Raw genomic sequence first — 23,411 nt, 5'->3', positions numbered from 1 at the left:
GTTAAAACATATCCTTATTTTTTTAAAAAATAGATCGCTTGCCAAGCAAAGATGTCAATTTAGTCTTCTCATGATCTGTCCTTGGGAGCTTACTTGCCTTCATGCTTTTGAGTGTTTTTTTCCTTCAAAATCTTTTTTAACAGATTGTGTACTCATAAATCCACATTAACATACGTTATTTCCCTCCTTTAAATAATACGTGGTACTCCATTTACCATTCTCATTACCAGATCACTTGATTTTGAATGGGGATTTTCCTCTTTTAAGTTTGTAGTGCAAGTCTGGCAGTTTCTGGATCCAGTTCTTTCATTGCTCAGGGTTGGGGAGACTATTGGCTGCAATGGTTTCCACTTCTGAATACTCTTTTGATGTCCATCCTGCTATTGCCCCCATGCTCAACACTACCAAGAGCCTTCTTTTCTTTGGCTTGATTTCCATTGCAAAATCTAATTTCCTGTAAGTTGTGGCAGTTGCCCCTGTAATCTCTGCACTTCCAGACCTTCAAGATGCTGCTTTGCTTGCAGGTCGTTGCTTTTATTCATTGCTTGTGACCCTTGTCTCACTCACCAACTCCTGTTTAGGTGACTGTTCAATAAAAGGCTGAAATTCCCTTTCCAACAAGCATCCCCCATGTGCAAAATGCAAATTTAATGTTATTTTCTGTACTTTTAACAGAAGTCCAGTCCTCATTTAAGTTCCTCAGTCTAGTTCACATTGTTAATTGATTCCTTCAGTTTGAATTTCACAGGCTGTCATTCTGAGATTAAAAATCATTGTGAAAAGGATGAATTACCAGGATAAGGAGGTACTAATGGGAGCAGACTTTGTTGTTGTTTTTTTTTTAAAAAGTTTATATTTTGACATTAAAACAGCGTAACCAGTTGTAATACAGACTAATATACAGCACTCCTGATTTTGCATTTATATTCTCTTTGCTATTAGCTAAATGCTATAAAGGTAGCAATAAAATATCCATGATTATAAATTTATGCAGAGTGTGGATATTGCACCTCAATTTCTGCTCAATTATGATTGAAGTCTCTAGAAACAGAGATAAGCTGTAGCAAGCAGCTAAAAAGAAATCACCAGAAATTGAACAGTGCCACAACGCTAATACATCTTCAAAGCTTCTTTAGCGTTTTAACGCTAATGAGTCTCTTGTTCTGACCGAGGAAGAAATAAATTATGAAGTTGACATATTACTGAAAGCATTTGCAAAGTTCTCAGCAGAAGCCTTGAAAGGACCTACAGTATTAAGGAGGAAAAAAAAATTAAATGGTCCAATATGTTTACGGTTTCTCTCAAAAGGAGATTTTCCATTTTCAGTGTAATCGTTAAAATTCATCACATAAAAAAGATTATTACTGGAAATGCATTTTTGAGACGTTTAACAGGAAGCAGCAAATTTTTGTTAATGAGATTCTGAGATGAGGAGAGAGCAGAGAACACAATTTGACCATGCTGAGATATGTTGCTGAGCTAGACTTGGAAACAAAGGGAGAATGGGTCTGCCTTTGACCCGTTACAGGTTGGTGTAAAACAACCATTAGACTCCTACTATGGTACTGCTGGAAATGTATGGCCAGATTCCAGTCCAGTGTGCCATCATGTCAGATGGTCAGATTTTCCTTCTTACACTTTATTTCAAGCGTAACTTGAAGATGTAGGAACAGTTTAAGAAGAAACAGTTTGAAAGTCTCAGATTCCCATCTTTACATAGAGGTGAGAAACCCTGCAAAAGCACCGGTCTTCCACGTGGGAGCCAGCGTGCTCTGGGCATTCTCTCTGTGTTTGTCATGTGAAGATGTAGGCAAAAGAAAATGAAAATGCAGTTACTCTTAACATTGAAAAGGATTTCTAATAAGTAAATAGATTGCTTACCCATCACAAGCATTTTTGAATGCAGAGGGGCTGATCATCCTGTGTAAAAGAGAAGGGAAACAAAAAAAACCTAGTAAGCAACCTGGCTTTGGAATTTTGTTCACCAAGTTTCTAGTTATTAATTGAATTTGCTTAGTGTAAGCAAATGGACAAAATCCGAATTCTTCTCTAGAAGATATGGGAATTCTCTGAGCACTGATGGTGAAAAGTAAACATTCAAACATTGGCTGGTTTCTGTGGTGTGCACCCAACTCCATTGATCCTGGATGACTCCACATTTATTTTGTGTCCACACAAAAATGCCTCTTATGGAGACCTAGTAAGGCTGGCAATCTTTCTTCAGGCAGCCCCCTTTCCAGCAATTAATCTTCTTTTGACACAGGGCTCTTCTTCCATTTCTTTTAGTATGTTTCGATGACAGTTTTCTTCAGCTACAGGTGATAAATTGTCATTGCTTTTCAGTTATGCTGGAGACAAGATGTGACACGTGGAGGTACCAGAACTAGGTTTTAGTGAACAAGGGCAATACAGAGCTCCGTGCATTTTGCCAAATCTATCCAGAAAGCTGGGCAGCTGAGCTGGCTGTGCTGTTTCTGGAAGCTCAGCTGTGTAGTGGAAGGCCAGCTGAGGTGTGTCAGCAGTGATTTCTTTCTTAACTGCAGTGAAAACTGAACCACTGTCCAACTGATCATGGTTTCTCATTCTGAAGACATCTTACCTGAAATCAAAAGGTTTCTGTGCTTAGAAAGCCACTTAATTTTTTAAGCTGTACCAGAAAAATATCTGATAGAAGATATTACCTCTGTTTACAGAGTTTGTCTTGTTTATGTTGCTGAGACAGCTCAGCTACAGCAAACTGCAGTTCTATGCCTTGGCAGAGATTGTCTTTGTAAAGAGAAAGCAGGTGACCAGGCAGCATATTTTTCAGGCTCCTTTTTAGTAGAAGAAAAACATACCAGTAGCAGATGGAAGTCAGCAGTACAGCAGGAAAGAGAGCAAAGCAAAGAGCTGTGAGTTCCACTAAGAGAAGAATAACACCAAGTTGTATTGCTTGTTTGTGGCCACTTGCCTGATTTTTTTTCAAGCCATCTCTTTCTTAAATGAGATTGTATGCTCCGGGATACCTTTGTGTTAGTATAGCATCAGGCACTGTAGTGTTTGTCCCAAGGAAATGTGCTGACACTGGCAACGTGCTGCTCAAAAATTTAAGGGTTAAACAACAGGAAAAAGGTTTTATTGCCATAGTTGGGGTATCACTGTATTCCTGAGGGGTTTGTATGGAAAAGAGAGTAGTACATCCTCGGTCATGGGGAGTACACAGGTCATGGAGCATATGAATAAGTATGTATGTATGCATGGAAGACTTCATCAATATTATTTATATGTTATTGTTGGAGCTTCCCCGCTTCTTTGCAATGTAACTATCTCGAGTTAATGCTGATAAAATACCACAGCTGTGTCTGCGATGTTCCTCAGTTGCGGAACACCCTTTCTGAATCGATTTGCAAGGCTTCCTCCTCTCAAACTCATCCTGAGAAGCGCACCCCTCCCTCCCCCAAATCTTTTCTGCAATTCATAAGGCACAAACATTTTTAAGTCTAGTAAAGTCAGAGGGTCAGATGATGGTCCATCTATATCTAATCATTACAATTTAGCCAGAGGTGTGCCCTGCACACAGTTGTCTGGGGTGGCCATGTAAGCCAAGGACTGAACTGATGCAAAGAGGGTACCTGCTGAACTTCACTGTAATCTATGCAGTGCAAATATTGATGATACTTTAAGAAATGTCAGTTTTGTGAGTAATCTGTTTCTTAAAAGGTTATATCCAACTATTAACTTGAACACTTTTAAAGATTTACCTGTTCTCCCTTTCATTCTTCCTCATTTCTTTCTTATCTCCTTTACTGTAATTTATTTTATAATGAGAACTGTGTCTCTGAACACACCCGTGGTTTCTCGTAAGTTGTAGTTGCTAATAGAAACAAATAATGCAAACAAATTTATATACCAGATGGGAAAGGAATCCGTCCCGCACACCCCATGATATTACAGAGAAACTGTTCCAGACATGTTGAAGAGAGCTTTTAGCTGCTCAGCGAGACAGTGATTTGTTTTGTATCTCCAGCAAAAAGGCCAACCTTGTTAATTACCATCAATCCAATGAGGACTTGTAGTGTGACCTACAGTTGGCTTCTCTGGGCATGTAGAATCCAGTATTTTGGAACTTTGCTTTAAGCTTGTGCTGCTCATCCCACTGGGAGGAAGAGTTCCTGTCCAAACAGTGTTGAATTCTGATGTTCTGGCCTGGAGGCGATGCTGTCACAGGTGCAGTGAGTGTTGCCTGTGAGCAGCCTGAGCTGTAATTTCAGAGGTAACACGCAGAACTGAGGGAAAACCTTCCTGAGATAGGTTGATGTATTTTCTAACGGGGCACTGAAGTAGCTCATTAATTTGGAATGTTACAAGCACTCCCAGCAGAGAAGTAGTAGGCAGAGTGCTGTCAATATTACGGAGGAAATAAAGAGTATTCAATCAATTCAAGTAAGAGAACTATGAACTCCACCATATTACACTGCGTGTACACAGCGAAGTGCTTGTACAGCACTTACCACAATGTTTGCACCTATAGGCATTATAACAACAGTAACACCCTTGCAAGTTTCCACTGTCATCCTCCAAGTGCTCATTAAAAGGTGCGTTCCCACATGTGGCCAGAGTGGCTGTAGCTCGTGGTTTTTGCTATTACAGTGTCAAGTAGCCAGCCCAGAAGCCTTCTGTGGAATTACATGCTGTTTCCCTTGTAAATCCTAAAAGATAGATTTTTGTCAGGAAGAAGTATGGGATGAGGGAAGAGAAAGTCCAGGAGACAAACAAACAAACAAAAACCAACACAAAATTCAAACCAACACAGTGCAGTGGAGAAAGGCTGGGTGAGCCATCTGTTGGTGACGGTAATGGTTGGGCAACTTGAGTATTCACTCATACCTTGATCACAGTTAGATCATTCTGGCTGAAATTTTCTAGATTGTCTTCCCCACATTGGTCCCTTTTTTAAAGAAAAAAGGTAACCCCATGATGGTGGTGGTGGTGTGCATTATTTCCTGTTCTGGTTAAACCTCTTCATTTGTCATTGAAAAACAAGTGCAGGTGGAGATGTGCAGGGCTTGCCACCTCCATTTCCTCCCTGATGGCCAACTCTTTGCTTGCTGTGGTTATTTAGCCTGTTAACTTGGCTTCCCTTGCACAGGAACCGTGCTTGGGTTCAGAGCCCTATCAGAATGACAGAAAGCCCCTCCCTGTCTTCCCTCAGTATTCAAAGTTTTGAAAAGGTGATGAAGTTTTATTGCTTTAAATGTAGGATCATGGCTGTGCACACATGGCAGGCAGTATATCGAGAGGCACAGGTGAATAAGGGATCTGTCAGGTGTTGGTTGTTCTCTTGGAAAGCCAGCTGGAGTTCACAGTGCTATGAATTTTGCTGGTATGGTAGGATCTTACATCTACATTAGTCCTGTAAGAACAAGTCTGTGCTCTGGACTGAGGCCTTTGGAAATTAGGTATAAACAGCCAATTTCCCACCCTGTAGTCTTTGATGTTAAAGAGAAAGAAAACTGTGCCTGTCTCATGTAGCATCTTTGATTTAAGTGCAATAGCAGCAACTTGGGAACCAAAATCAAATGTCTTTGGCTAGCCAAGAGCTGCAGATTTTTGTCGTGCGTTGAAGTTCATCAGGATTGCCATTACCATGATAAACTGGCAGCTGATTGAGCAGATTTGGAAGAAAGATTTATTTAATTTCATTTCATTTGACTGGAATTTGCCTTTTTCTCCAGTACAAATTGTTTGTGGGGACTGTGTTCATCACAGTGACAATCTGCTAGAAACCCAGCAGATATCTGAGACTCAGTCCTGTCTGTCAGGTACCTGGGTGGCAGTAGCCTGCAGTCACCCAAAAATGGGGTCTGCCTTGGCTGTGCTAACTGCAAGCAGACCCTGAGCCCTCTCAGGAAGACCTCCAGGAAGGTGGAAGGGCTCTCAGGGCCCTTGAATTCTCCTTGAAAATACAGCAACACAGGGATGGATGTCATTCTAGGATATCAAATTCATTCATTGTCGTGGACTGCCATATCCCTCCTTCGGATGATTGAGCTCAGCCTTCAGCTGGGTTCCTTTTGGTGCCCATTTCTGCTCTATAGGTAGGTTAAACAAACGGAAGCTTTGAAGTGTGCTCTCACGCAGCAGGCTTGCCATGTTCTTGCTTGACTCTGTTGTGTTCCTGTAGAATTTGAGCTTTATGTTTCTGGATGTGCCTGATGTGCAGTGTTCCAGCTGAGGTCTGCCTGGGGCTGCCTACAGGCAGCATTCCTGCCGGCAGTCCCTCCAGAGTAAATTACTTGATAGCTTTTATGCCCCAAAGGTGGGCCTGGCCTCTGTGCATAGGACAGAAATGATTACAGGGCCTGAATGAGACTCGAGCCATCCATCGACTTTGTGTGAGCCGTCCTGAATGTCACCAAGCCATACTACGGGCATCTGGTTTGGGAAAGTCGCTGTCACAGAGCAGTGGGGGAGGAGTGTCTCCCGTTTTTGACCCAAGAAACTTTTAGAAATAGTTTTTTCTTTCTGAAACTGAGAAAAATGAAGACTGAAAAGGTAGTTGCGCATATCAACACAACTTGATGTGCAAGTCTTAAGATATAGCCTACCATAAGGTATTTCCACTTAATTTGTTTTTAATCACTGCTAACAAGCAGTACATAAGAATCAAAAGAGCATGTTTCCGTCTTAATGCTCCTAGAGATAGGACATTCCTTCCTGTTCTTTTTCCCTACAAATAGTGGCATTTTTTTTCCCTTTGTTTTAAATATTTAAATACTTAAATATCTTGTTTTTGCAAAATATAAGGAAGCGAGATTTGTGTTCTAAAAGAACAGAGCAGTTAGCAAGCAGTCTGCATCCCACACAGCCATATTCCATTCTGTTTAATGGGTAGGACCTGAGCTTTTAAAGGGGTGACAAATTCATATAGGCAGTAAATAAGAACATCCCCTGTGTCTCTGCAAGCTCGGCAGCCCCCTTGTCAGGTCTTTATTCCATTCTTTCTGCCACTCAATCCCCCATCAGACTGCCCTGCCTACTAGGCTGCAGCTTCCTGCACTAATCCACCTGCTCCACAGAGCTCTCTAATTTTTCTGAACGGCTTTAGAGAAAATCCAATATCCCATGTTATTCTCACTGCTAATTCATTTTTTTCTCCTTCAGTAGTGACCTGCATCAGAAACACGTGTGATTTTTCTTTCCCTTTGAATTACTTATCTGTTTCTTGGTGTTGTCAGTTCTTTGCTTTGACCTTGGTCTCTTCAATCCCTTACCTGTTTGTCTAGCTCCTTCCAGGCGTCCTCTGGCTGAAGGGATGACTAGCTCTAGGATGCCCTCCAGGACATCATGCCTGTTGATTCTCCTTCCTCTTGGGCCTTTCCTCTTCCTTTCTCCAAGGATGATTTGGAATTCTCATTTGTTTCTTTCCCCCTCTTTTTGTTCCTCTTTCACGCATCACTGAGCCAGCGTGCGAGTCTCCCCTTTGCAGAGGTTGGTATTTGACAGGAGCCAGAAGGGTGCCATCACCCACCCCTCTCCGTCACCTTTGATGTGTCACAGCAACCTTCTGGCAAGTGCCTGCACTCAGTTCTTGTCAGTCCTTAATTCTGCAGTCCTTCTTCCCAACCAGAGCAGAGACCAACACATAGGCACAGAGACTATCTAGAGTAGAGGGGCTGCGCACTTTCTCTCTTTTTGCTGGTGATTGTCCATAGCTTTCTTTTGTACCCTCTTTAATTTCACCAAACTGTTACCCTCCCTATCTAAAATCTGCAGTTTCTCATCTTTAAATCTATTTTTGCTACTCCAAAAAAAAAATTTCCCTTCCACTGACTGGGATGAAGTAACGCCAATGCTGAGGCAATGTCTGCTGATCTGGTAGTGGCCTAACTCCTGGGCTGGGGAATGAGGAAAGATCCCCTGCTTGAGTAATGTTCAGGACCTCTGTCTTCTGTGCCATGAACCCTCTGTGTGTTTCAGTCACCTGCTGCTGTAGGGGATCCACTAACTGGGCAAGTTGTTTGTGGGTTTGGCCAGTGGTGTTTTTCATTTTCATGCCATTTTCAGTAAGTATTTTGAGTAGCAATCTTAAATATCAAGTACTTTTTTTTTTTTTTTTTTTTTTGGGTGGAAATCTGATATTTGTTACATTTTGTAAACCTTATTTCTTCATAAATTGTTGGTAGCCGCTTAGGTGGCTGCCAGCCCTGCATGTTTATCGACCTAGCACCCTGTGGATGGTAATGCAGTAAAGCTACCTGTGTGCAACCTATGACTATGTGCATCCAACTGCTTAATGTCGTCTTCATTTCGTTATGAACATTTCTAATTAAAAAGCTCTTGTAATTACAGTCTCTCTTCTACTTTGAGCTTTTTTTTTTCTTCCCGTCCGATAAGAGAGGCATCTCAGTTTGAAATTCTCCATGGTCTTCCTGCTGCAAGTGAAGAGCAAAACATTAACCATCTGTCAGCGTGTCTTAGTGTTTGGGAATCATTTCGTAATTATCTCCTAGTGCAGTTGCTGATGTTACACATCTGATGAAACACTTATGAAACAAAATGCTTTAGGGAAATAGACCTTTCAGTATGCACTGTAGAATTGCAGGAAGCTTTCTGTGTTTTTTGTTACTCCTGAAATAATTGTACTCTGCTTTTTTATTGCAGTATCTACTAGAAATGAAAAGCTTAATTCTGCCCCCTGAACATATTCTGAAGAGAGGGGACAGTGAAGCAATAGCATATGCTTTCTTTCATCTTCAACACTGGAAAAGGGTAGAGGGAGCATTGAATCTCTTACACTGTACATGGGAAGGCAGTAAGTAATTCTTTTTCTTACAAAGAAGCTAATCAAATATTTTTCAATGAATGTCATGAGAAAATGAGAGATTTTTGTGAAGTATAGCATGTGGAATTTTTGGAGGTCAGTGGTATCCTCACTAGCACTGAAATATTTTAAATGTGTAGTATAAAGCAAGACAGTATTTTATGATTTTTATTTTTATTTTTTTGCATTGACAAGCTGGAGTTAATCCAGTGGAGGACCACTAGAATGCCTGGGGAGCTGGAATATGTGATGTAGGAAAAGACACTGGGGAAGCTGGTTTTATCCAGCTTGGGAAAGACTTCTGGTGGGTGTAAGGGGGATTCAGCTGCTATCTTTGGACACCCAGTAGAAAGAAATTATGGAAGATAGAGCCAGAGTCCTCTCAGAAGGGCACAACACAAAGACAAGAGGCAATAAACACAAGTTGCAGCACGAGAAATTCAATCTAGACATGGGAAAAATATTTTCAGAATGAAAGTGGTGATGCATTGGAACAGGTTGCTGATAGGTGGTGAGATCACCATCCCTGGAGGTTCTCAGAGCTCAGCTGGACGTGGCCCTGAGCAGCTGGATCTAACTTGGAAGGTGACCTTGCTTTGAGTCGGAGGTTAGAGTATATGATCTCCAAAGATCATATATTACCCCTTCACAGCTAAATTATCTTATCCTGTCTTTGATGTCTCCTTTTCAGGTTCCAAGGAATTAAAAATGACCATTTAGAAAGAGCCTCTATGTCCTTTTTTATGATGATTTTTTCCTTCTGTAATCCAGTCCATTTTTTTCTGCAGTCCTGTCTTCTGCTTTCTTTCAGCCTTTTCATATGTTATCATACCACCAGTTTTTTCCTTCCTCCATTTGCTCTTCTCACTTAGGTTTCTTAGAGAAGGTAAAGGTTGTCATTGTGATAATTTCTACAGAAAGGAACTTACCGCTTGAAACACAGCTTAAAAGTGACTTACTGTCTCAGTCACTGTATTAAATGACCTGAACTTGCCTGATCTGCAGGATATGTTTCCTGAGGAAACAATGGCTTTAATTCTAGGTGTGTAGAACACCTTGTTTGGTAATTTGTACCATAGTCATTTGGGGGTTGATCTCTCTCCTATCTGCTTGCTTTTTTCCTGTGATTTCTTCCATTCTGTTATTTTCTCTGTCATAGCTTTCTTCGCAGTGGTTTATTTTCAGTGGTTTGTCCTTCTGTAGAATTTATTTTCCAGATGCTTGCAGAAGTTGTTTAGCCAAAAGCCTCGTTATATGCCATCATTATGGAGCAGCATTTTGGAGAGAATCCCAAATAGATCTTCTTTTGCTTTGTCAGGCTGGGGAGTCCTTAAGGGGCTGTTTCCAAGACCAGCTTTTGGCACTGGAGGCTGGTTGCACTGCCAACTAGGAAATGTAGTCATCTGTGCCTCAAGGCAATGTGGGGCATTCCCATCTAGCTACATGAATCGATTCCTCTCTTTATTACCCCCCACAGCAAGCTGAATATGTAATTCATTAGGAAATATTGGTACCTTAGCCTGTAAGATGTTAATGGCTGTTGTTGTGTAAACTATAAAGAAAAATCTCTAACTCATTTTGCACAGCAACTTCAGAGAGAGATGAACTGTGCAGTGGCCCTCAAGAACTTTTTTCAGATTTTCCTTAAGCATGGATAGTCATGGGATTTAATGGTTTTACCAGAATTTAATCTAATAATTGTAACTTCTGGTCCATATCTTAGTATGGGTAACGTTCTTTAAGGCTGTAGGAAGCTATTTATATTGCTGTTACATCCTTTATTTGATAAAGGTTTCCTTAGCATCTCTGCCTAATTGTAAGTTAAATCCAGTGGAAACATGACAGAGAAAATAGAGTTAATTAAATACTATTTCATACCAACAGCCTGCCATATGGGGTCAGTTGCCCTCGCTTTCTTTCATTCATGTGCTTGTCATGTCTTGAAATTGTGCAATTCTGTCAGTGCGCTTAAAATACCCACAAGCCTCAGCTTAGCAGGTTGTGTGTAGGAAGCTAAAGCCCACAGACACGTGTACTCTTCAGCTGTAACCCTGTGACAACTGGGCAGAACCAAGTACAGTGTCTGAGTTAGTTGCTTGGGTGCACCTTCTGAATGCTTCTGAGGAGAATAAGGGCACTCCTAAGTAAGGTGGCCTCTGACAAAAGTTGTCTTTGTGGTATTTTCAGCTCTGAAGTGCCTACAGAGTGCTTTGTCTAAATTGTATTCAGCAATTGAGAGCAGTGAGGTTATGAAAATAATGATAATCATCAAACTAGAAAGTTATTTGTTTCCTGCTCCTTTTTTTTTTTTTTGATCAGTCAAAATAAAGTTGTATTCGTGGTGCAGATCGTAAGCCCGAGTGACACCATGTGAAATGCTGCTCTGGGTTGGAGTCAGGTGCTCCATACAGAAAGTGTTTCCAAATTTCAAGGGAGTCCAAGGAGCCTGTTCATCACTGTCAGTTTCTAAACGTGCACCACATTTCCCATTGTTTGCATGAAGAGTAAATACCTACGTGTTCTCAGCCATTATGGTAGCTTTTACGAGTATATGGATCAATGGTGAATTGCCATTGTAGGAGGAGTTTCTGTTTGAACATAAACTCTTCATGTATATACCAGAGTACTTTCTTCTGTGGCTGATAATCCTGCTAAATAAACTATTTTGTTGTAAATATTCAATATTCGGTCACATGTTGAAAGTGGCTGTTTAAATTCAACGCAATCCATTCTGCCATCTTTAGCTTTACTGTCCCTTTTGATTTCAATTACAGTCTTAATACTACTGCAATTTAGGGTGAGGCAGAAGAGGCTTGATCATCTGTTTAAATATTAAGCCAAAATTTCAGGAGAATACTTCTGTTAGTGATTTTGAAGTAACGAGCATTGAACATCCATCCCTCCACATCCATTGTTGTACAGACACTCAAGGTTGTTTCATGTGAGGATCACACAAGGCTTGGTTTATTGGATTTTTACTTGGCTTTTGGGGGGCACTGTGAAAAGTATGAAGGGTTAATATTAGAAGACCTTTACAGCCTGGGCTGTTTTCTAAAACTGCTGAAAATTAAGGGACTGCCTCTTAGGGAACAAACGTGGGGCTGAAAGCTCTGATGCTCCTCTGCCACGTGCTGACTTTGATGCTCTTGTGATGTTTGTCAACAGTAAGTACATGTATTTCAGTAGCTTTAATGAAGCCCTAAGGAGCACTGTTATGCAAGTACGTAGTTGAGGCTCATGGAGTTAAAAACAACTTCCCCCAAATTCTCCTAGTTAGTGTCAGAACAGTACCTGATTCAGGTCACTTCAACTCTGGGTTTCGCCTTGTCTCCAAGGCTGCAGGTGAATGTCATATTGAAGCAGAGAGCGAGGAGGAAGAAAGGCCACTTGTATCCTCCAATCTGCGGTGCCCCAGAGGTAGATTGCAGAGCAGGAAATGAGCAGAAGCATGACTACGACTTGTCATTTTCCAGCAGAGAACCTGTTTGTTTTTTCTTCTCAAGAATGAGTATAAACAGATCTGTAGAGCAGAAGCTTGTTGAATGAACTTGCTTTTTCTGTCGTTAGACTCCCTTGCCGTCAATGGAAGGGAATAGATGCTGGTTCCTCCAACCTGCTTTAGACATCTAGGTTAGAGTGAGATGCTTCCAGCTGCCCAATGCTTCCCACCAAATGAGTGTAGACAACGAGTTTGAATGGAGACATCTTGATGGTAGTTGTTGCTGTTTCTCAAAGTAAGTTCCTCTATCCTTCTCGCAGTTGTCTAAAACCTCCTAACTGGCTCTGAGGTAAGACAATAGCTCTATCGGGAAGCACCGTATGTATCAGATCAGTGGAAAACACAGAATATGTCCTGAAGCTGATGGATGAGATATTCACTGCTTTAGACTGATGCAAATCTCCAGAGGAAAGGAGGAGCAGGAAGATTTCGGAAAGTGTGCTTCCAAGACTAGATGTTTGAATTTCCTGGTCCCTTCAGCAAATACTCACTAGCAAGCCATTTTTTGACCTCTGTGGCCTCAATTGCCTGATACCTTCATTGTGGGTCTGTTAGTGCAGACACTTCATATGAATAAAGAATGCTGTCCCTCTGCCTCTGCATATTCTATAGCCTAACAGATGGAATTGCCATGTTACTTCATAACAGTGCTGTTTGCAAAATCTTATACAGAATATAGTTAATTCAATATTTTTAAAGCAGCTTGCAAGTAAAAAGCATGGTTCTGTCCATAAAGGCACTCTTTATACATTAAGAAGTCCTTGAAAGAATACCACCTAGCCAACAAAATCTGAGAATCATTCCAAGATTGTATGCAAATGCATTTCTTCTTAATAGTGCTATTGAGGTTGAGATTCAAATTCGTTGTCTCCTGATGTAGATCATGTTCTGACGTTAAAGAAAATCATACTAGGACTTCTCCTAGAGGATACATTGCATGGAGAGGTTTCTAGGTTCTTTTGAATTTTTTTTTTTCAAAAATTTTGAAATTTTTGGTAATTCAACAGTCTTTTGCACTTCCTCACATAGAAAATAATTATTAGGTAGGTAGTTTTACTTTGCAGAAGCACTTAGAAACACGAGTATTTGATTTACAAAGAGCGGAGGCACGGAATATCTTTTCTTTCTATCTCAGTGTAAGAAGTTTCTGACAACAGAGAAAAATTTCTAATGATTTATCGTAGTAATCTCCCAGAAAGCAGTGTGTTATGTAGATGCAGATAGTCATACACCTGTAATATAGAATGGCTGCATTCCAAGTATTGAAATTTAATGTGTAATGTTTTTATTTTTAAACAATATTCAAATACTCTCAAATACAAGAAGAAATACCACAGTAGCTGGAGTTACACTGGCTAATTGTTATTCTGCTTTGAGGATTTCTGACTCCTGTACTATTGCTTTAAATGTAATCAAAAATTAACACACAATTGCACAAAATTTACAGCTAATATTATTTCAAATGCAGTGTGCACAGCTGAAAACATTGGGGTATTGTGTATTTTAAACCAATTCCTCAGTTGCCTTAGAGCAAGAGATAATGGAATATTATTGCGTGGGGGTGGGCAGCACCTAATATCTAAAATACACAGTGCTTCTAGGACATCTGGTGAGGAAAATATTGCTTCAGTGACTGATGTTCATAGGGACAGTGAGAATAACACGTTGATGACATTTTAACAGTGAGAATAATATATAGGATAATGGAAAAGGAGGCATTGATTGCAGAGCTATAATTCAGTCAAGTGCACTGATGTTTCCATAAACCACATGAGCATAACTCAGATGGCCTATGACATCACCACAGGCCAGATTTAGTAATCCATCTCCCTCCCTCTCCGTTATTATTTTCAAATTTAAAAGCATGTAGGATTAAGTATTATTTTATCCATGACCTGAAGATTTATATCAGAAACCTGACTTTATCTGGTGCGTTTAAAAAGAATGTATTTGAGGAACCTGGTTTTAATAATTCGATATTAATCTTTGATTGCCAAATACAAAATGAAAACATGACTGTGATGGAAAACTGGTTCTCTGGGCTTGACTCATCCACGTTACCTGTATTGCTGGAGTGTGATGGGTAAATCACTGTGGCTGGTAGTGGGCTTTTTTCCATGCAACTTTTAGTATGCCTGATGCACAGAGATTGCAAGGATTGGTCAAAATTCACAAGCTTGGTTGGTCATTTTTGCAGGCTACACGTGTTATATCAGATACAGTTCTTTCCCTAAAATTTAAAAATGCTGGGTCATGAAAGTCTAAGACAAAATGTGTAAATTTGACCATAGAATTGTTAAAGTATGTCAGGCCATGATCATGCAAACATTTGTATACATAGCTGCAACATGGTCTCACCTGACACTCCCAAGAATAAAAGTAAACTGTTTTCAGTATCAAAAGCTAAGTGTAGATTTATATTTTGGCATTTCATTTATCAATATATAAACTGTTTGTAACAACGTATAAACATTTTACTGTTTCTGTGTTTGTTTTTCAAAATTGTCAATGGAGTTAAATGTCTTCAGTGACTGCCACGCTCACGGTAATTCATGCATGGTGTTGTTTTCTTTCCAGCTTTCAGAATGATCCCCTATCCACTGGAAAAAGGACATCTTTTCTACCCTTACCCTATTTGTACAGAAACTGCAGATAGAGAACTACTACCATGTACGTTGCACTTTTCTTATTGTTGGCATCAAAGAAGTGTTTACGTGAGTCTCACCATACTGATTGCTACCGATGCTCTTTAAATTGAATGTGCTGGATTGGAGCAAGCAGTTGACAGCAAGTCTCTGGAGCTCACTTGATTGTTTAAAAGGCCATAGTTCATGATGATTAGCTATCTTTATTGTTGTCAACAGCATGGAGATAGGGAGTGAGATTACTGAGGAGATATAAATCTGTTAGATCTCACTGCTTCTCTCTTGCCAAGACAGTGGAAAATATGTCTGATCTTTTATCTAGGATAACAACACATCAAACCAAGAGCACAGTTGCACAGCCGTGTTAGTCTTGTGCAGACACACTAGCTACTTAATTCCAAGGCAAGATCAAACCTGCCCGAGGATGGCTGGATCATTAATGCAGCTGTTATTCTGACAGGTTATTTTGACGTTTTCTGAAAAGCCGTCCAAAATAACAAGAAAGGGTTTTCTTCATGTAATGATGTGTGTGCTATTATAAAGAGATTGATGTGAAAATATCTCAGTCATTTATCATATATGTTTATGGTATGTATTAGCTAAGTGCCAGCAGTGTTCCCAGTGCTCTGCAAGATACAGCTATAAAGACAGATCCAGCCCTGGGGAAGAGTTTTAGAACAAGCAAATGGGACCACTTGCGGCGCGTGCAGGGGAGCAGAAGAATGCAGAGGAAGAGCTGAAGCAGCCAGCCTTGAAGCAGCCCACAGTTGGGCTTCGGTCCCACATGTTTTCTCACCAAAGGCAGTGGGATCTGTGAGCACACATGGGACACATACAAGTGCAGAGGAGACAAACACAGGTTGATCCGAGGAAGGAGATCCCTCTCTCACTGTCTCTATTCAGATGAAGCAATAAAGAGAAATCTTTGAAAAAAGTAAAACTCAGCCTGCTTCTGCTGGGAGTGCTGGTTTTGAGGGCATTTGTTCTCTTTGTAGTCTTTCATTCATGACCTCTCTGCTTTGGGCTAAAAAATGTATCGCCACTTTTAATGAGCCTGGGTAAACATGAGGTGAGAATAAGATGGCTACAGTACGCTCACTGTGAGGCTCTCCTTCACAGCGCATTCTCACTGATATTACACAGAAATCCTTGGCAACCAACAGTATCTCCCCACCCCATTAGAATCACCCTAATTACAACAACACCTCTTCGAGTGCTCTGCATGCTTTACTCGGAGGGATACTGAACTGGGGAGGGTGGAGTGTCAGGAGATGCAGGAATGACAAAGTCATGCAGAATAGTTCAGCACTCTCGTTCTAGATGCACAATGATTTTTTCCTGTCAGTTGTTAGAAGCAAGGGACTCTTTAACAACATACTCAGATAGTCATGTGTTGTTCCTGCAGTTATGGGAAATGCATTTCACTGCAAAATCTCTTGGTTTTGAGTAGGGAAGGGTTTAATGTACTGTGACAGACACAGATGGGTTAAAGCGGTTTGTCGTACCTGTCCACACCCTTTATTTGCTTGTGATTCAAAGGAGAGTCAGCTGGAGTGATACCAGAGCACTGAGATCTGAGAGGCTATTCCAATTAAAAATACCGATCGCATAACTTTAGCCATGACTTGATAACACACAAGAAAAAGAAGTTTGAGGCCGTGTCAAAGGCACATGCAAACAACTGCACACCAGAAATTGTCGACATCAAAATTGCAAATTATGTGTTGTTTTTTTTTTTAAATAAATAATAATAATACAAAACCCCTAAATTAAACATGTTTTGGGTTTATAATATTTAAATTTAAAATCTTAAGAATTCCTACTGTTTGTATTGGAAAGCACTCCACCCTGGAGGAGCTCAGTCATATTGCTCTGCCATGCTGCTGGATTGCCCTGTGCTTGTGTTGCCTGCACGTATGGTGAGATGAGACCTGATCACTGAAGTGAAGAAAGTAGGCAAAATGGAAGAGTAATGTCTTGTGTGCGTATAAATAGTCAGGGGATTTCGGTATATGGGAAGCTTTGAGATTGGTCTTGTATCAGAAAAAAGTATTTCAAGGTTTGCATGTATCTTGGCTGTAACTCCAAACTATGGACTGAATGAGTGAAGCAGGCAGACAAGAGTTCACCAAACGTTTTGCCAACCCAGACAGATTTTCACCTTGAATCAGAGCCACCATAAAGGTTTAAGGAATATAATCTTCTAGTAGAGTGCTCCTTGTCCTCCTCCGACCCTGTAATTATTGTCTGTGCTGCTTCCTCCAAAGCCCAGTGAGCAATTTTTTAATAACCAGAGTCAAGGAAATTCTTGCATTCCTTTTAGTATATACTAACAAATAGGTTAAAATTTCACTGTTAAAGTTCATTTTTCAAAACTTCCAAAAGCTGTTGCATTGTTACAAGGATACAAAGAATTGTGAAAATTTGGAATTGAAAGTATGTGTTTGTATGTCCTACACTTAGGATAGCATTTCTTGGTTCTGCACATGTAAGCCCCAGAATTTACTGTTACAATGAAGGTAGTTTTACAGCCTGCTTAAACCAATCCACAACCATGTGGCTACTGAAAGACTGCTCCCACTGCTGCTCCCAGGTGCACGTTTCTGCACCCAGTGTTTATCAGCATTAGCAAACATGCAGCCATACGGCTAGTCAGTGGTCTGCAGAAAAAAAATGGCCATTTTATTTGTAGGCAATTTTTCTGGGGTTAGTGGTCGCATAGTTGCATTACAGCTAGCTCTGACATAAGGAAGGCAAAAGTAGTTTTTTAGGTAGGTCAGAGTAAGGGAGATAGGATCTTGAGATCAGAATTACTTGGCAGTAAGACAGCTGACACAACAATAGCATTGGCCTAAGATGTTTCAGATCTTCTGTATGTTTCTTTCTTCAAAAGCGTCTTTGGATGTCTGTGACTGTTTAAAACCACGTAAGAATGTTGTTTGTTTTTACATTCAATGCCCTCTCCTTCCCTCTTTTTTCTACAGCATTTCATGAAGTTTCAGTTTACCCCAAGAAAGAGCTTCCCTTCTTCATCCTCTTCACTGCTGGACTCTGTTCTTTCACAGCCATGCTAGCCCTCTTGACACATCAGTTCCCAGAGCTTATGGGGGTCTTCGCAAAAGCTGTGAGTATTTCCTGCTGCTGCTCTCTTCTGGTAACTAAAGACACAGATACAGGAAGAGCTGAGAGAAATATTGCTGAGGATTAAACATCTGCACATTCACTAATATAAATAAAACATCATGAGATGTCTGAGCAGGGACATTGAACAACTCTCAAGGGTTTGAATCAGTGAAACACACTACTGTCTTCTTGGGTTTACATGGCTCTTTGGTTAGGTTACATCTCTTGTGATTTTGCCAAAAAAGGTCTCGGATGGACAAGGTAATGTCTGTGTTTGCATACATAATCCAATAAAATAAACTAATTATGGTTTGCAGAACTCCTCTGTTTAGTGTAGAGCCATTAATGACTGTACCATGCTTCCCAGTGCAGTGAAAACTCTTAGAATGAGCAGAAACAGTCTGCTCTTAATGAGGGGAAATTTCTCTGTTCTTTCCCCATGAAACAAGTACCATCAGTGTACTCATAACTTCCCTCATAACTTCTCTTAACTGCATCCAGGGAAGTCTGTGCTAATTCTGCTTCTGTAACCCACTAAGGATTAATAAGAGTTGGAGGCTGAGGGGGAAAGGCCATGAACTGTTCACACATTTTTTTTTTCATTTCAAAGCCAAGAACATCATTGTTCTGGTATTCTAGGATATGAAAACAAACAAACAAACAAACAACAACAAAAACACACTCTAGAACAGTTCCAAGATGATCAAAAAACTGTGTGCTCTTCCAGGAAATGCTGGATATCCTCTGTAAGAATATGTTTTCTCAAATATATTTCTACCTGATATAGGTGTTGTGGCTTTGTTGCTTTTGACTTTGAGGGGTCAGGGGTGAAGAAAACTAGGCTGAATGGCTTTGTCAAATTCCAGACTGCAAATACTTTCTCAAGCTCCCTTTGCAAGTGAACCAGGTCTTCCACAAGGCTTGTGAGTGATGGACGTCTGGTACAGCAATAGCTCTAGCGTCAATAATTTTGCTTCATTAGTTCTAGAAGACAGACAATAAGTTAAGCTGTAGCAAAAGATACCACTTCTATCAGTAAAAAGTGCTGAAGACTGTCTGAAATGCTATTCTTTTCTCTTGTTTCTATTTGGTGGACAGTAATTGTGCAGCTCAGGCATATGTTCCGAAGCTTCTTTGTTAAGCGTTTTTGTTTGTTTTTTCATTCAGTCTTTGCAATGTGTGACCCTTGTTTGGGGGCTCTTTCGGTGTAATCTTCAGTTTTCTGATGCTGCCAGTTAATGAGATGAAATCTGTCCCTGTTAGACTTGTCCCTGTGCTCGTCAGCCCTGTATCCTCAACAAAGGGCAGATGTCAAGCATGCAGCACGATGAGGTTTTGCACTGAGTGTGCCCACTGCAGGCAGTGAGCTGCTGGAGCTGGAGAAAATTGGTAGCATGTTTGTGTGAGCTTAACTCACCTGGCTGTGGTTACTGAGTGCAATCAGACAGAAACATCAGAAGTTTAGTGGTGATGTTAGTAATTGTTTCTCAGTTTTGTGGAGCCTCCAGGCTCCAAGGCCATTTGGGGAGCAGAGTCTCTCTAGAAGGATCTGCTCCCTTGATGTGTAAGTGCAGCTGCCGTTGGTGTTAAACTAATAGAACAGACACCACAGCTCGTGTTGTACATAGGAAGGGCAGAATCCAGGCCTGTGACGTTCCCTCAGTGACTCACAAAAAGGCTTTGCTTCAGATGGCTCGTTCTGGTATCTCCTCCGGGAGAAGTAGCTCAGGTATATGAGACTGAAGAAAATCACGGCAGCCATCTCTTTGAAATGTAGCTGTGTCAGGACAGAATAGAAAAGGTTGACCAGCCATAGCTCGTCCCTTTCAGTTTTAGGGAAGATCGTTTCATAAATAACTCAAAGATGGATGTGTTGACTGTTGCTGTAGCTACATGCATTGAGTTACCTACGCCTGCATGGTCAGTGCTCATTGCCTTGTGGTCTGTTACAAACAGCACGAAACTGTGGTTTAATGGGTCAAGATTATTCTTTCTCTATGCCTTCCAGTCCCAAAAGCGTTTCACAGATGTAATATCATCATCACAGCCCAGGCTTATGTTACTGTAAGTCGATATTTGTTGTATTTCACAAACACTAACTAAGTTAGCATGAGTGGGCGTTGGGAACTGGCTTTGACCTGTTCTCCAGGAAGCATCTTGTTGCACTTCTTCCATAGCCCGTTAACCCACACGCTCTCACTGTCCTGGCACACAGGAGCTCCAGACTGGTTTGGCATACATACAGATTTGTGAAAAAGCTGTGGAGACCACCCCATATGTGGATATCTACTCCATTTCATGAATTAGTCTGCAACAAATCTAGGTGCTAACTGTGTTAATAACAGCATTTAATCTTGTATGTCAAGAGGGAAGGAAGAAGGAGAGAGAGCAAAGGAAAGAAATCACAGAAGTGACATTTTCTAACCCCGTCTGTTCCATCCATTCTACTAACTGCTGGCCAGTTGGTCAGTTATGGTCAAACCTGACATGTGTGGGTCCCAAAGATGTGGTGTTCTGGCACAATGTTGTGAAAATGGGCATCTGGCTGAAAGAGGAAGAGTGGTACCACCCAGGAGGGGTTGCCACCTGAGTTCTGAGGCATTACTAAAGGTGGGAGTCCACATGCATGGTGAGACCAGGCCTCACGGATTCTGTTGTTTGCAGAGCTAAAGGAGAAATGCTGGTTACAATGGGAACTAAATCCAGTGGTACTAGGCACGTCCATACAATTTCAAGGTAAAATTCAATTTGTACAGAAGTCTTGATCATCTGTACTTAGAGAAAACTGATTTTCTCATGGAAAGACCCCCACGTCAGCTAGCTGGCTGTCCTAGGACCGCAGGTATGAATCCGGCAGTGACAGACTCCCCAAGGCAGAGATAGCCCCTGAGTGCTGAGGACCTCCCTGTGTGAGGCTGTGCCTCTGTGGCAGTGCCTTTGAGCAGCCTTTGTTACAGCACTGGATGCAGAAGTCCAAGGCATTTTAAAGCTGTTTTCCTCTTCTTAGAGGTTGACAAAGGCTCACAGGAATTCAGCAAACCCCATCAGTGCACCCCGTGTTTTGGAGTCACAACCTGCTCTGAGCGCTGCCTGCCAGGTGAGCAGCAAGTGCAGATATTCCCAATGCATCCAGCCAAGTCTGTCAGGTTGCACCTGGATGCAGACCTGACTCTTCCCATGCAGAAATGAGAAGAATCCAGTTCTCCCATTCGAGTGTTTTGTCAGCCTGAGCATAAGGAACTTGAAAGTGACAACAGCTCTGAGCATTTTTGCTTGGTTAGGAGAAGCATGTTCTTAGCTTACGCTTTTAATTTTTGCTAGAATTTCTAATGAGGCTTTTGGAGGTTGAATACATGAATATTTTGGACATGAATACAAGCAAAACAAATTCCTGATTGCATGGCTTGGATGCAATTGCACAGTGTAAATGCGTTTGAAAGTCTTCATCGTCATGCAGAAATATAACAATATCTAAATGCAGCTCCTTCATAACATGGCAGCAATATAACGATACAAAATAACGATAGCAAACTTTTACAGGTCTCCCATCGCCAGCTCTGCCACCTCAAATTCCTGGTTTTTCTGTTCTGTGTGGGAAAAGAAGAGGCAGGACCGAAGGGAAGAGCAAAAAACATTAAAACCAAACTGTGTGATGCAGACTGAGCCCTCCTGGGTGGCGAACCAGCCGGATAGGCAGCTGCCAGAGCTGCTGGAGGGCAGGAGCACAGGAGCACCATTTTTCCAAGGGCCTCACACCATGCCCTGCTCCAGCAGCCTGGTGGCTGGCTACCAGGCCTTGCACCAACCACGCTGTCAGCTGAGAGGAGCCCTTTGTGTCCTGCAACTTTCAGGGCCAGGAAATGGGTTCTTTGTTACCTGTGAGAAGAGAAACTGAGCTGTGGGGTCAGGGTTTTAGCTGGTTCTGTGAGAGACAGGCTGCTTGTGCCCGGTGAGCGAGAATATCATGGATTAGCAAGGAGAAGGCAGGAGGCAAACATCAGCACTTTAGAAGGAGAAGAGACTTTAAGATCGCCCCTGGGACAGCCTCAGCGCACCCCATTTACATGGGCTCAAAGAAGAGAGCAGGTGGCATCCTGAACCACTTGCTGCCAGCAGGGGTTTTGCTCGGACTTCAGTGGAGCCAGGCTTTGGTAGCCATGAATTCAGTTATCCTTTGTAAACCAGCTGATTTGCCAGGTGGAAAAGACGTAGCTCTTCTCTGCTCCAGAATCTTTGTTACGGGATGTAATCGACTACTTCAGGAACACAAAATCTGTGAATTGCCATAAAACTTACCATCAGGCAAATGAGGCTTAATTGATTTAACAAGTAGGCAATTAGCACAGGTCACAAAGCTGAGTGTTATCCACGTACGTGGGCTGGTGCAAGAATACCACTTAGATGAAGTGCTGCTCAAAGGGCAGAAGTTGGCCTCTGAGGAGCTTTTTGCATGCTTCAAAATTTACGGGGTGTGTTGGAACAGTTCCCAGCTTAACCAGGGGAATGGTTGCACTTGGGCGAGCCACTGGGAGCAGGAATGGCAAACTCTGAGATTAGGGAGGTCAGCGCTGCGTTCATCCAGCTTTGATTCATGCCAATAGCTTGACAGCTGGTATGTGTAGGGCTACAGCTGCAACACTGTTTGGCTGCAGGTAGGAAAGGCTTCTTCTCTGACCTGTGCTTATGACAAAATCTCTTTACCAGCGATGGCCCTACCTGATTCTTCCATGAGGCACAAGTTGACGGTGATGCAGGGTGTGCATTGTATGCAAATGTGTCCAAGAAGGGAAAAAAGAGTTTCAGTGCTCACTGTTGCCTTTAAAATGCATGGACTGAATTCAGAACATTAAAAAGAGTGTATGTGTGTCGTGTATTGTCTGATGCCCTCGTTTTGTCAGGAGAGAGACTTCTTACGGGCAAAAGGAGAACACATCCAGCACCAGATCGGCTTTAACACTGGCCTCCTAAGGAGACTTAATAGACACGCCAGGGTAGTAAGCAGAGTTCATGTGCCTTGTGCCAACTGTGCAGCAGTAACTGAAACACAAATCTGGTGCAGCTCTGTGCTGCTCAGTTCCACACAGAGCTGTTTGTTTCTGGCAAAGTCGCATCAGCCAAAACCGTGAGAAGGCACAGGGCTCAGAGTCTCGAGGCGGCTGACTCTGCACATCGTGGGATTCTCTCACACATGTGTAGGGCTCCAGAATACCTCCATGTAATGTGCAAAGATGAGTTAAAATTAGTGTAATTTGAAATAAGTGTAAAATGAAATAAATAATTGTATTATTAAGTAGTTGTAAATAAAATCAGTGTAATGAAGCCTATTTCACTTCAGTAGGAT

General features: G+C 41.5%; 1 protein-coding gene across 5 annotated transcripts in view; it reads left to right on the top strand.

The window, feature by feature from the left end:
- The window catches only part of ST7 (suppression of tumorigenicity 7), a 140,003-nt gene that overhangs the window by 115,956 nt on the left and 636 nt on the right, over positions 1-23,411 (top strand). For all 5 annotated transcript variants that reach the window (XM_038179926.2, XM_038179932.2, XM_072033509.1 and 2 more), the window contains 3 exons: positions 8,644-8,794; positions 14,880-14,972; positions 17,932-18,071. In XM_038179926.2, coding sequence (XP_038035854.1) covers positions 8,644-8,794; positions 14,880-14,972; positions 17,932-18,071 — 384 coding nt within the window. The remainder of the gene's footprint in view (positions 1-8,643; positions 8,795-14,879; positions 14,973-17,931; positions 18,072-23,411) is intronic.

This window comes from Anas platyrhynchos, chromosome 1, assembly GCF_047663525.1.
Source record: "Anas platyrhynchos isolate ZD024472 breed Pekin duck chromosome 1, IASCAAS_PekinDuck_T2T, whole genome shotgun sequence".
In the NCBI taxonomy this organism is placed as follows: Eukaryota; Metazoa; Chordata; class Aves; order Anseriformes; family Anatidae; genus Anas; species Anas platyrhynchos.
Note: the sequence above shows the minus strand (reverse complement) of the source record. Positions and strands in the feature narration are given on the sequence as shown.